The sequence below is a fragment of the Bufo gargarizans genome, chromosome 10 (genome assembly GCF_014858855.1).
Source record: "Bufo gargarizans isolate SCDJY-AF-19 chromosome 10, ASM1485885v1, whole genome shotgun sequence".
NCBI classification, from domain to species: domain Eukaryota; kingdom Metazoa; phylum Chordata; class Amphibia; order Anura; family Bufonidae; genus Bufo; species Bufo gargarizans.
In genome coordinates this window covers 13,495,071-13,508,465 of record NC_058089.1, presented here as the reverse complement: position 1 = coordinate 13,508,465, position 13,395 = coordinate 13,495,071, and the positions used below count along the sequence as shown (strand labels likewise).

Below are 13,395 nucleotides of genomic sequence, written 5' to 3'. Positions count from 1 at the left end.
AGGCCTGTACACAGGAAGCACCGGAGTCTTGAATAGGAGGTTGCAGGACTGAAGGATGAAGCAGAGACAGGCAGGCGGAGCCGTTACCGGTAGCAATGGTGCAGGACCGAAGGATGCAGCAGAGCCAGGCAGACGGAGCCGTTACTGGTAGCAATGGTGCAGGACCAAAGGATGCAGCAGAGCCAGATAGGCGGAGCCGTTACCGGTAGCAATGGTGCAGGACCGAAGGATGCAGCAGAGCCAGATAGGCGGAGCCGTTACCGGTGGCAATGGTGCAGGACTGAAGGATGAAGCAGAGCCAGATAGGCGGAGCCGTTACCGGTGGCAATGGTGCAGGACCAAAGGATGCAGTAGAGCCGAGCAATCGGTCGAGGGCAGGCGGCACAGGAATGTAGTCAAGCAATCCGGGTCGGCAACAGGAGGTAGCAGGGTAAACCGCAAGGAGGAGGAACAAACCAGAGAGCTAGTTCCAAGCAAGAGGACCGCACGAGCAGAAGCTAAAACACAATACTCAAGCAATTAGTAACAGGCTTGAGAGATTTAAATGTGAAACAGAAAGTAAGATGGCCCCCAGCTGAGACACAATCCACCATCTTAACTGAGGGAGAACTTGAGGGCAAGAAAATCTGAACTAAACAGACGTAGCAGGATGATTCCTGACATTACTCCCATCTCAACAGCGGCCTCCGGACGAGACCTGACTCGGCCTCCCAGGATGTCTTTGATGAAACTGTTTGATCAGTCGGGGAGCATTAATATTATCCACCGGTTCCCAAGAATTCTCTTCGACCCATAACCCTGCCATTTAATGAGGTAATTTAGATGGTCCGGAAAATTCTAGAGTCCAGGATTTTCTCTATAACAAATTGTTCTCGCCCATCTATCTCCACTGCATTGGGAGGAGGAAGGATACGTTCCGGAAAAGGATTGGGTATGGCAGGCTTAAGTAGGGACACATGAAAAACAGGATGAATCCTCATAGATCGTGAGAGCTTGAGCCGAACAGCTCCTGGACTAATTATCCCGATAATCTTATAAGGCCCAATAAATTTCTGTCTGCGTTTTGGTGAAGGAACCTTAAGTTTCAGATTCCTAGTGGAAAGCCATACTTTATTGCCTATTTTAAACATTGGTGCTGGTCTACGAAATGTATCTGCCGCCTTCTTGTAATTTTCTTGCGCCCTCTCTAATGCTCCTTTTGTAGCTCTAAATGTTGCTGTAATGTAGAGATCCTTCCCGCGACTGCTGGAATAGGTGAAACAGCGGGGAATTTGGGAAGAATATTTGGATGATACCCTAAATTTACAGAGAAAGGAGTTTGCTTGGTGGAGGCATTTTGGGAGATATTGTAAGAGAACTCGGCCACAGGAAGCAGATCCACCCAATCATCTTGTAAATGGCGGATAAAGCATCGAAGATACTGTTCCAGAGTCTGATTTGTGCATTTAGTTTGTCCGTTAGATTGTGGGTGAAAGGCGGTTGATAGATTAATATCAATCTCAAGTGCTGTGCAAAAACTACGCCAACATTTTGATGTAAACGGCACCCCACAATCCAAGATTACTTCATCAGGTCAGCGGTGTCTTTGGCAGAAGGTAGGTCGGTACATGGAATGAAATGTGCAGCCTTGGAGTCGGTCAACTACTACCAAAATTGTGTTAGATCTACGATAAAGTCCATGGAAATAGAACCCCAGGGACGAGAGGGGACCGACAAAGGCTTTAATAAACCCATGGGTGAAGAACGTGGAGTCTTACATCTAGCACAAACGTCACATGATATTTCTTTACATCCTGTTGATAACTGGGCCACCAAAAGAAACGGGATAAAAATTCCTGTGTCTTCTGCACTCCTTTGTGACCCGCAATCTTAGAATCATGGACTAATTTTAGAATTTTCAGTCCTATTGTTTCGGGTATATATAGCTGCTGCCCATGGGTCCACACCTTGTTCTTAAGCACCAAATGCACATCATCAGGTGGTCGCGACAGCAAGGAGTCGGTGTCATAGGCCTCTTTTATCTCTTCAAGCAAGTCCTTATTATGGATTACTCCCACAAAATTAGACTTAGGAACAATGCTCTTGGGCGGAATCGTAGAAGTGGAATCATTGGAAAAGATTCTAGATAGAGCATCTGCCTTGCCGTTACGGGAAACGGGCCTGTACGAGATGACGAAGTTTAATTGATTGAGGAAGAGACTCCAACGAGCTTGGCGAGGGGATAGACATTTGGCAGATCTAACGAATTCCAAATTATAGTGATCAGTCAGAACTATTATTTGCTGTGAGGTTCGTTGAAGATGATGTCTCCATTCCTTAAAATCTGCAATGATAGCTAACAGTTCTTTATTCCTCACATCATAATTCTTCTCAGCAGGGGATAAACGTTGGGAGAAAAAAGCGCACGGATGCAATAAACCCTTCTCTCCGGTTCTCTGAGACAGAATAGCCCCTATAGCACAGTCTGAAGCATCTACTTCCACAATGAAAGCGAGTTCTGGGTCAGGATGAACTAATACAGGGGCTGTAGTGAACTTGGACTTTAGGAGACAAAAGGATTCCTGTCCTTGAGGAGACCAGACAAAAGCAACTGTGTAATAGGAGTAATTCTTTCTGAGAAATCTTTAAATGAAGAGTCTATAAAAATTGGCAAAACCTATGAAACGTTGAACATCTTTTATGCTCCTTGGGGTAGGCCAGTCTACTATTGCTTTAATCTTGCGAGAGTCCATGTGTAGACCATGAGGTGAAATTATATAGTCAAGGAATTGGATCTCAGTCTGGTGAAATTCATATTTTTCAATCTTAATGTAAAGTTGATTCTTCCTTAGACGTTCCAAAATGAGTCTCACATGTCTCTGATGTTCTTCCATAGAGTTAGAGAAGATCAAATTATCGTCCAAATAGATGGCTGGTCCAGCGGAGCTCTGAAGATATCATTGACGAGATGTTGAAAAGTGGCCGGGGCATTGCAAAGACAAAAAAGGCCTAACAAGATATTCGAAATGTCCGTATCGTTACCTAAAAGCTGTCTTCCATTCGTCTACAGATCTGATACGGACCAGGTTATAGGCGCCTCGCAGGTCTAACATGGTAAAAAGTTTTGCATGTCGCACTCTCTCTAAAAGCTCAGGAGTCAATGGTAGAGGATAACGATTTTTTATTGTAATTTTAAGTTCTCTCTAATCAATGCAAGGTCTTAGAGAACCGTCCTTCTTCTTAACAAAGAATATGGGAGCCCCCGCCGGTAAGGAAGATGGGTGGATAAACCCCTTAGCACGATTTTCTTCTATGTAGTCCTTGAGGGCTTTTAGTTCAGGGCCGGCTAAAGGGTAGAAATTTCCAAAAGGTATGGGTGCACCAGGAAGTAAATCTATAGGACAATCGTAGGGTCGATGTGGGGGAAGCTTGTCCGCATTTTGTTTATCGCAAACGTCTGCAAATTCCTTATATGAAGATGGTGACTCTATTGCCTTATTATCTTGAGCCGGATTTTCCGAGCCTTGTTCAGACTGAGCTGTCGAGAGAACATCCTCCACTGGGAAGCTTATTTCTTTGGTCTCCCAGTTGATAACAGGGTTCTGTGCTTGCAACCAGGGTAGGCCAAGAATCAATAGAAACGATAGGACTTCACGGTGATGAGGTGTTATAATGATTTCAAGTGGTTCCGTCTCTTGATCCACCGGCCCTGAGCTCAGTGGGGATCCATCTACGGTCTCCATTACCACGGGTGAGAGTTTTTTTCTGAAATTTAACCCCATGCTTTTGCGCAAAAGAAAGGTCCATGAAATTGCCACTAGCTCCGGAGTCCACCATAGCAGAGGTGGATATCGACTGAGAGTTAATCAAGAACTTAATGGGAAGGAAGCTTTCTCAGATAATTCTGTTTCCGAAGCAATTGATTTTCCATCTGAAAAGTCAGGATCTGCAATGGCTGCCACCAACCTCCGCGGACGGCTAGGCCAGTTGATAAGGAAGTGGTCAGACTTTCCACAGTAAAAGCATAGACTTTCCCGGAGACTGTGCTCCCTTCGATCAATGCTTTCACTTCTTAGTATGGAATCTACTTGCATAGGCTCACTTCCCGATTCTCTATAAATCTTTCCTTGGGGTTCCTTGGAAGTGGAGACAGGAAAAGAGGGGGACTGCTTAGTATCATAATTCAAGGTAGCCCATTTCTCTTGTCGTCGTTCAGACAGTCGGGTATCGATTCGAATGCAATGGTTAATAAAAGGAAGCAACCCCAAAGGGGCCTCTGCAAGTTCATCTTTTAATGCGCTGCATAGTCCTTTCCTAAAAAAAGACATTTTCGCTGCGTCGTTTCAATCGGGGTCGACAGCCCACCTCTTGAACTCCATTGCATACTCTGTGGCAGGGCGTCTGCCCCGGCGCAATGCTAGTAATTCTGCTTCAGCTGTAGCCTCTCGATTGGGGCCGTCAAACATTTGACTCATGGCATCGATAAAGTCCTCTAATTTAGCCGGGCGTCTTGAGTCTCAATCAATGGACTAGCCCAGGCAATGGCTTCATGTGTCAGCAGCATAATGATACATAAGACATTAGATCTATCAGTAGGAAACTGAAAAAGTATAGCTTATATTGACTGAGGAACCCCCGGAACTTGTCGCGGTCTCCGCCAAATCTGAATGGTGGTAACTTAGGGGTCATTGCAGGCCCTATAGCGGGTGCTACAGAAACTTGATTCTCCAAGTGGACTATCCGGTCGGATAATGTCTGCACTGTACCACGTAGCTCGTGAATCGCTTGTCCATAAATTTGGATGTTGTGGGAAGCCTGTCCTTCAAAGGCGCCATATTTATTTCTTAAAGTCTGCATCTCGGTGCGCATATTAGCCACAGCGATCTGCAGTTGTTTAATGGGAACCTCTGAACTCCCAGTCTTGGCGGACTCCATTTCTGGCTTGAGTATTCTGTCACTATACTAGTGGAATACCGCTGGAATCCAATGGCAGGGACAAGGCCTGTACACAGGAAGCACCGGAGTCTTGAATAGAAGGTTGCAGGAGGTTACCGGAGCCGTTACCGGTAGCAATGGTGCAGAACCGAAGGATGCAGCAGAGGCAGGGAGAGCCGTTACCGGTAGCAACAGTGCAGAACCGAAGGATGCAGCAGAGCCAGACAGGCGGAGCCGTTACTGGTTGCAACAGTGCAGGACTGAAGGATACAGCAGAGGCAGGCAGAGCCGTTACCAGTAGAAACGGTGCAGGACCGAAGGATGCAGCAGAGCCAGACAGGCGGAGCCGTTACTGGTTGCAACAGTGCAGGACTGAAGGATACAGCAGAGGCAGGCAGAGCCGTTACCAGTAGCAACAGTGCAGGACCGAAGGATGCAGCAGAGCCAGGCAGGCGGAGCCGTTACCAGTAGCAACGGTGCAGGACCGAAGGATGCAGCAGAACCAGGCAGGGGGAGCCGTTACCGGTAGCAACGGTGCAGGACCGAAGGATGCAGCAGTGCCAGGCAGGCAGAGCCGTTACCGGTAGCAGTGGTGCAGGACCGAAGGATGCAGCAGAGCCAGACAGGTGGGGCCGTTACCGGTTACAACAGTGCAGGACCGAAGGATGCAGCAGTGCCAGGCAGGCAGAGCCGTTACCAGTAGCAACGGTGCAGGACCGAAGGATGCAGCAGAACCAGGCAGGGGGAGCCGTTACCGGTAGCAACGGTGCAGGACCGAAGGATGCAGCAGTGCCAGGCAGGCAGAGCCGTTACCGGTAGCAGTGGTGCAGGACCGAAGGATGCAGCAGAGCCAGACAGGTGGAGCCGTTACCGGTTACAACAGTGCAGGACCGAAGGATGCAGCAGTGCCAGGCAGGCAGAGCCGTTACCAGTAGCAACGGTGCAGGACCGAAGGATGCAGCAGAACCAGGCAGGGGGAGCCGTTACCGGTAGCAACGGTGCAGGACCGAAGGATGCAGCAGTGCCAGGCAGGCAGAGCCGTTACCGGTAGCAGTGGTGCAGGACCGAAGGATGCAGCAGAGCCAGACAGGCGGAGCCGTTACTGGTTGCAACAGTGCAGGACTGAAGGATACAGCAGAGGCAGGCAGAGCCGTTACCAGTAGAAACGGTGCAGGACCGAAGGATGCAGCAGAGCCAGACAGGCGGAGCCGTTACTGGTTGCAACAGTGCAGGACTGAAGGATACAGCAGAGGCAGGCAGAGCCGTTACCAGTAGCAACAGTGCAGGACCGAAGGATGCAGCAGAGCCAGGCAGGCGGAGCCGTTACCAGTAGCAACGGTGCAGGACCGAAGGATGCAGCAGAACCAGGCAGGGGGAGCCGTTACCGGTAGCAACGGTGCAGGACCGAAGGATGCAGCAGTGCCAGGCAGACGGAGCCGTTACCGGTAGCAGTGGTGCAGGACCGAAGGATGCAGCAGAGCCAGACAGGTGGGGCCGTTACCGGTTACAACAGTGCAGGACCGAAGGATGCAGCAGTGCCAGGCAGGCAGAGCCGTTACCAGTAGCAACGGTGCAGGACCGAAGGATGCAGCAGAACCAGGCAGGGGGAGCCGTTACCGGTAGCAACGGTGCAGGACCGAAGGATGCAGCAGTGCCAGGCAGGCAGAGCCGTTACCGGTAGCAGTGGTGCAGGACCGAAGGATGCAGCAGAGCCAGACAGGTGGAGCCGTTACCGGTTACAACAGTGCAGGACCGAAGGATGCAGCAGTGCCAGGCAGGCAGAGCCGTTACCAGTAGCAACGGTGCAGGACCGAAGGAGGCAGTAGAGCCGAGGTCAGACAAGCAATGGGTCAGGGCAGGCGGCACAGGAACGGAGTCAAGCAATCAGGGTCGGGAACAGGTGGTAGCAGGGTGTCACAGAGTAGCCGGGTAAACCGCAAGGGGGAGGAACAAACCAGAGAGCTAGTTCCAAGCAAGAGGACTGCACGAGCAGAAGCTAAAACACAATACTCAAGCAATTAGTAACAGGCTTGAGAGGTTTAAATGTGAAACAGGAAGTAAGATGGCCCCCAGCTGAGACACAATCCACCATCTTAACTGAGGGAGAACTTGAGGGCAAGACAATGTGAACCTTACAGACATAGCAGGATGATTCCTGACACATAGAGGATGGCGTCCTAGTGCGAGGAGAAGCAGCTCGGAGACTCTGTGGAGTTATAATTAGGGCAACGCTAGTACTCGTACAGCGCCCCGGCGACCGCAGCAGCATGGAATCAGCTAGTTCTTGAGCAGCGTTCCACCAGGAAGAGGAGGATCACCCGGATCTCCGGGATGCAGTCCGGAAAGGCGTATGGCATGAGGCCCTGGAGGACGTGCAGCATCGGCGGGGCGAGAGTCTCCCCAGTGAGGAGCAGAGGTTGCGGATGCGATGGGAGCTGCGAATGCCTCTACTGGGAGAGCAGCCCCTGAAGGGGGGGGGTGTCGGAGCGCGAGACCCTGGTATGGCAGGAGACCTGGCTGAATGATGCATATCAGGCACTATGAGAGGACCCACAGTCGGCAGGTGGAGATGGGACCAAGGTCTCTCTACCGGCCCTGCAGGGATGCTGGGCAGCCGGCCCAGTTGGAAGAGGTTCTGGATTCATCTTGTCCGACTAACACAGGTCCAGACCAGTTGGGGGTCTGGTACCTGGTTAGTCTACTGTTGGGAGGGGAGAAATGTGACAGACTGAACAGTCACTGCGGCTGCTGGAGAGGCCTGAGGGCTAGCCTCCTTCCTATGCACTATGGACCCAGAACTATGGAGTCATTATTCTACAAAGGGAAAAATTGGTAGTTTCTACCAGTGAATGGTTACATTATCCCATTGTGTTGGTTAATTGTATCTCAGGTGTGGGTTGTCTGCCTTTGAGTGATTACGTTATCCCATTGTGTTGATTCATTGTATCACGTGTGTTGTCTGCCTGCAACTCCATGTGATTGGTTTATGTAAAAACTGTCTCAGTCTTACACAAGGTGCGGCAGTTTGTGGGGTCGGCAGAGCTTACGGTGTGGAGTGGAGTGCTTGGAGCCCTCAGGAAGCACTAGAAGCATCCATCAACGGAGGTGCCCAGTTGGGGTGCCAGGAGATCCGTTACACGAGGGAAGGCCCCCCTCCTGCAGCAGGAGTCCCTCCAGAGGGAAGCAGCTCATAGAGCACCATGACTCCTTACAGAACATTGTGAGGGGGTCAACAGTTAAAGGCACCCCCACTCCAAAGGTATCCGAACAGTCCTAAAGTCCAGCTGCCAGACTAAAGCCGAGTTTAGCAGAGCAGGGAAGGATAAAGCAGAATATCCCAGTATGCCTGCCAGTTTATGCCAAAACATGCTGGAACCAAGAAAAAGTCTGAATAAGCGATACAAATTAGTCCTAGGGGGCACGAGGGGGTAACATATCAGCTTTTAGGGCAATTGGAGCAACGAAACGATTCAGGTACAAACCAAACTTTTTCAATCATTCAACGAACTGGACCTGAAACTAATCTTGAGTGGTTCGCTCATCTCTACTTTGAAGTCACCCGCCGCGGCGCGCAGGTTCTTCTGCTTCAGTCCCTTCTGGCGTCACAAGCGCAGCATCCGGTCTCTCCTCCCCGCGTCGGGGGCTCCGCCATGTCCTAGTGTTGTGCCTGACCTCGCACAACACTATCCGGTTAGGTACATTCATCCAGCGACTCCTGCGCTGGTACACTGAGGATATCAGAGGAGGACACAGAATATTCCAGTGTCACACTGACCCCCAAAAATATCTTCATTCAATCCCATCCAGCACTGGCCCGAAACTGCGCTTAGAAATGACGATCCAGAGGATTATACGGTGATACTTTATATCCTGTATATTATCAGGTTACATCGTATCCCACTATACTAGATCTTAAACGACATCCTGTATATTGTCTCACCTTACATTGTCTTCTATGTTACATTATATCATACACTTATATTCGGTGTATTCTCGCCATCTACTATTAAATTTAACGCCTCGTCGCGTGACGCTATAACAGACTCTTTATATTTTCCACCATATTCATCATCACCGGCGCCTCCATTGCTCCTGGAATAAAGATTTACCCAAGAGTGGATGTTCATTTATGCTGCGGACACCCCCAGGGCTCTGCCCTCTGCAATGCATAGGCTGCGGATATGGATATGGGGAGCGATGGTGAATCTACACCCCTCCCCCATGTGTTAAATTAATGCAACTCCCATTTTACACTCATCTCCACAAAGTGCAGTTAAGCGCTGTGAACTTTAGCGCAGTCTCGCCGGACGCCTGGTGCGTAATTTCTCCAATTAAGGCTGCATTAATGTCGTGTTTATGGCTGCAGAGATAAGAGGAAGAAGAAAAGCAGCATTTCCCTTCTGCCTGGACACATTATTATTGGCAACTTCTGGGCGCTGGAGGAAAAGTGATAACGAGGGCCCCGGGATCTGCGCTGCCGATTGTGTAAATATAGACGCCGCACCAAGAAGGAGCTGATCCGGATTCACGCAGATCATTAACCATGTACAGGGAGAGTTAATGAGGAAGCAGCCACTTGTTTGGTGCACAGGTAATTAGAGGCCATGTTCTCAATGACCTTGACAATGAGGCATCTCCTGGTCTCACTGCATATAATACCTACCAGGATCAGGCATGACCCTTCTACCCATCAGGACCAGCCATGAAACCTAAGCCCACCAGGACTAGACCTAAACTCTACACCCACCAGGAATAGTCATGAAACCTCAACGCACCAGGACTGGACATGAACTCTCCGTGCTTCAGGACTAAACATGAAACATTCACCCACCAAAACCAAACATGAATCCTTCACCCATCAGGACCAGACATCAACCGTTCTCCCACTAGGACCAGAGATGAACTCTCCAGCCACCAGGACTAAACATAAACCCTCCACCCATCAGGACCAGACATGAACCCTGCACTCATCAGGACCAGACATGAACCCTGCACTCATCAGGACCAGAAATGAACCATGCACCCACCAGGACTAGACATGAACCATGCACCCACTAGGACTAGACATGAACCATCTAGCTACCAGGAATAGACATGAAAACTCAACCTATCAGAACCAGACATGAATCCTCCACTCATCAAGACCAGACATGAACCATCTAGCTACCATTAATAGACATGAAAAATCAACCCATCAGGACCAGACATGAACCTTTCTCCCACTAGGACCAGAGATGAACTCTCCAGCCACCAGGACTAAATATGAACCCTTCACCCACCATGACTAGTCATGAAACCAAAGTCCACTGAGACCAAACATGAACCCTCCACCCAACAAGACCAAACATGAACCCTTCACCCACCAGGACCAGTCATGAACCCTGCATTTATCAGGACCAGACATGAACCCTGCACCCATCAGGACTAGAGATGAGCCATATAGCTACCAGGACTAGACATGAAAACTCAACCTATCAGGTCCAAACATTAATCCTTCAATCATCAGGAACAGGCATGAACTTTCCACTCACCAGGACCAGATAAGAAACCTTAATCCACCAGGAACAGACACAGAAGCTCAACCCACCATGTACCAACATGAACCCTCCATCCTTCAGGACTAAACATGAAACCTCCACCCACCAAGACCAAACATGAACCCTTTACCCATCAGGACCAGACATGTCTGCATCCATATGTCCGTTACATTGCACCCACCAAAAAAATAGAACATGTCCTATACTTGACCGTTTTACGTATTATGGGCCAGACGTTCCGTTTGGTAAAATGCGGAACGCACATGGCTGGTATCCATGTTTTGCGGATCCGTGATATGCAGACCGCAAATACAGCTACAGTCGTGTGCATGAGCCCTTAAGCAGGGACTGCCGACCAGTTGTGGTCTGCCATTTAGGGCAGTTGTGCAAGTAGGTTGGGATAGTGGGACAGGGAACGCAATGACAAGTCCTAGGACCGCAGTGATGTGCGATTCCACTGAAAGCAATAGGGACGAGGCTGCGACTTATCAGATTAGACTAAAGCTTCCGTCAGCCACAGAAGCTCATATATCAGCAAGTGCTCTAAAATACTCTGTGCTGCTGGGGATCTGTCTGGAAGTCCCAGTTTGTGACCTTTCACAAGATCGGCACACTCCGCTACTGAAATCCTCTGTGCTGCTGGATCACCAAGCTAGTCACAGACTGTGAACAGTATAGAAATCTTCTGAGACGAGTGCATATGGGGGTACGGGGGGCACATACTTTCTACCTCTCGGTAGGATTTTGTTACTTCAGTAACCATGAGATGATGGGATCTGTAGTACAATCAGGATGATCCCCGCAGCACTGCGCTCAGCAGCAGCTTTTATCGTTTGCCATAAACATGATACACGGAGAAACGTTAATGTACGAAAGTCACAGAGCGAACGAGACGTCACACCCGTCCCTCGCCATTTCAGAAGGACCCTCGTACGATGCCGGCGGTCTGACGAGCTGCTGCCACACATCTTATCAATGTAGCCGCACCCGCAAAACTGATGGAAAAGTGAAAAAAATGGTGGCCAGAGCCGATGTAACGTAAAGAAGGGGTTAATCCCGGTTCTGGCACAGCGGGCAGAGACGAATCGCCCCTACGGTCGCCTCTGTGTCCAGATCCGCTAACGCACTGAACGCACCTTTTTATTGCGCTCAGTCTGGCGATTTCTCAGCAGCTGTTACTCTGCGGATGGACACAAGGTGGCGCCAGATTACGAGGATTACAGACGGAATGACGCTAAAGGTTTCCATGGAGACCAGAGGCGAATGTATAAGACCCAATGGGAAGAGAACAACCTCACCTATCATACACATTCTAGAACCTGCAAGATACTTGCTGCCGGGCCCCCCAGACTGGGGCCCTATATGCTGTGATCATCAAGAGACTATTCAGGGAGATTCTCCAAAGTGGAAAGTATTGGAAGTTTTAATATATCTGCTAGCTGTCAGTGAATGGGAACATTCTTGTTTACATTCAGAAGCTAAAATCCCAACCCCAGCTTAGGCCTCTAACAGCTGAGGGTTTGTTACAATGGCGCCCAACCTTGTGTCCAGGGGCGTAGCTAAAGGCTCATGGGCCCTGGTGCAAGAGTTCAGCTTGGGCCCCCCTTCCCTCAGTGATTTGTTTGCAGCGGCAGGGAAGCACATTGCCTTCGTGTTACCTGAGGCAAAAATTTAAACAGCCCCCCCATGCCGAATTCTTGACCTAAGCCCTTCCCTTCAGCCAGAGATGTAACTTGACCAGCATGCACTTTCTATAATACTGGTGTCTTCTTGTGTGGAACAAGGGTCTTTAGGCCCCCTCAGGCTCCCGGGCCCGGTAGCGACTGCTACCTCTGCACCCCCTATAGCTACGCCCCTGCTTGTGTCACAATCCTCCATGAGCTCCATGGACTCCAGACTGATACATTACCTGCACTGATACATTGTAACAAACCATCAGGGCAGGAGACAGACTTGTGCTGCTGCTGCAGAGTTTACCTCACAGAGGATTGTTTGGACATTGTAACAAACTTTCAGCTGTGAAAAGTATTAGGTCAGGATGGGTTTTCAGTCTTGGAATCTAAAAAATAACAGCAAGCAGAGATCTTGAAGAGGGTAAAGAATTGATGGATTTACAGCTAACAATCCAGCATGAGCTTAAATGCAGCCTCCCACCTGTTACAATGTATCAGTGCAGGTAAATTGTATCCGTCCAGACATAGAAGTGTCTATATTAGATATAACTGTAACAGACCCTCAGCTGTGTGAGCAGGATTAGGTAAGGTCTGTTTTACCCTCTGGACATAAGCAATCATTCCCATTCATTGACAGCAAGCAGACATTTAAAAAATTGAGCAGAATTGATCAGTCTAGTTGCAGGGCGTTCCATTATACAACAGATATGCCTTAGACCTGTAATACAGGGCCCCTCATCATCCTCGCAGGGGCCCGAGCGTCCCCTCTGTGGGGACGTTACCTGTAGTTCTTCTCTTTCCTCCGGAAACTTTCCCTCATCCTGGATGCTCCGCGGTCACCGGCGACTCTCTGGTCGGGTGCTACAGTCCTGGGATTTGGGGGATCAAAGGTCTGAGGCGGAGATAAGCGCCACCCAGGAAATGGCGGCACATAGGTATTTACATAAGGTCATGCGGGGTCAGCGGCGACCGGTGGCGATTGCTGGGGTAATGAACTTCAGGACACGGACACCATGACAGTGTCCAAATAATCCCTGGACTCGTCTGCTTAGTAGTTATGTCCATCCCGGGAAATCTGGGTGACGGTCAACAGGTCCCCAATAGAGGTCGTTACCCAGTGGTCTACAGCTCCCATGCAGATCTATGTGTCTCCATGGTAACAGACTGCAAACTTTGTGTAGTCTGATCCTGCAGTCATATTGCCCCCGTCGTCTTGTTAATACACATTAGTGGCTGAGACGATCATTGTGCAAAGCGAAGAAACGGGAATC

At 49.6% G+C, this 13,395-nt stretch overlaps 1 protein-coding gene across 1 annotated transcript in view; it reads right to left on the bottom strand.

Moving 5' to 3' along the window:
- Positions 1-12,982, bottom strand: part of TUB (TUB bipartite transcription factor) — a 68,430-nt gene extending 55,448 nt beyond the window's left edge. Inside the window, exon 1 of the mRNA XM_044270878.1 lies at positions 12,907-12,982. Coding sequence (XP_044126813.1) covers positions 12,907-12,944 — 38 coding nt within the window. The 5' untranslated portion in view covers positions 12,945-12,982. The remainder of the gene's footprint in view (positions 1-12,906) is intronic.
- Between the last annotated feature and the right edge of the window lie 413 nt (positions 12,983-13,395).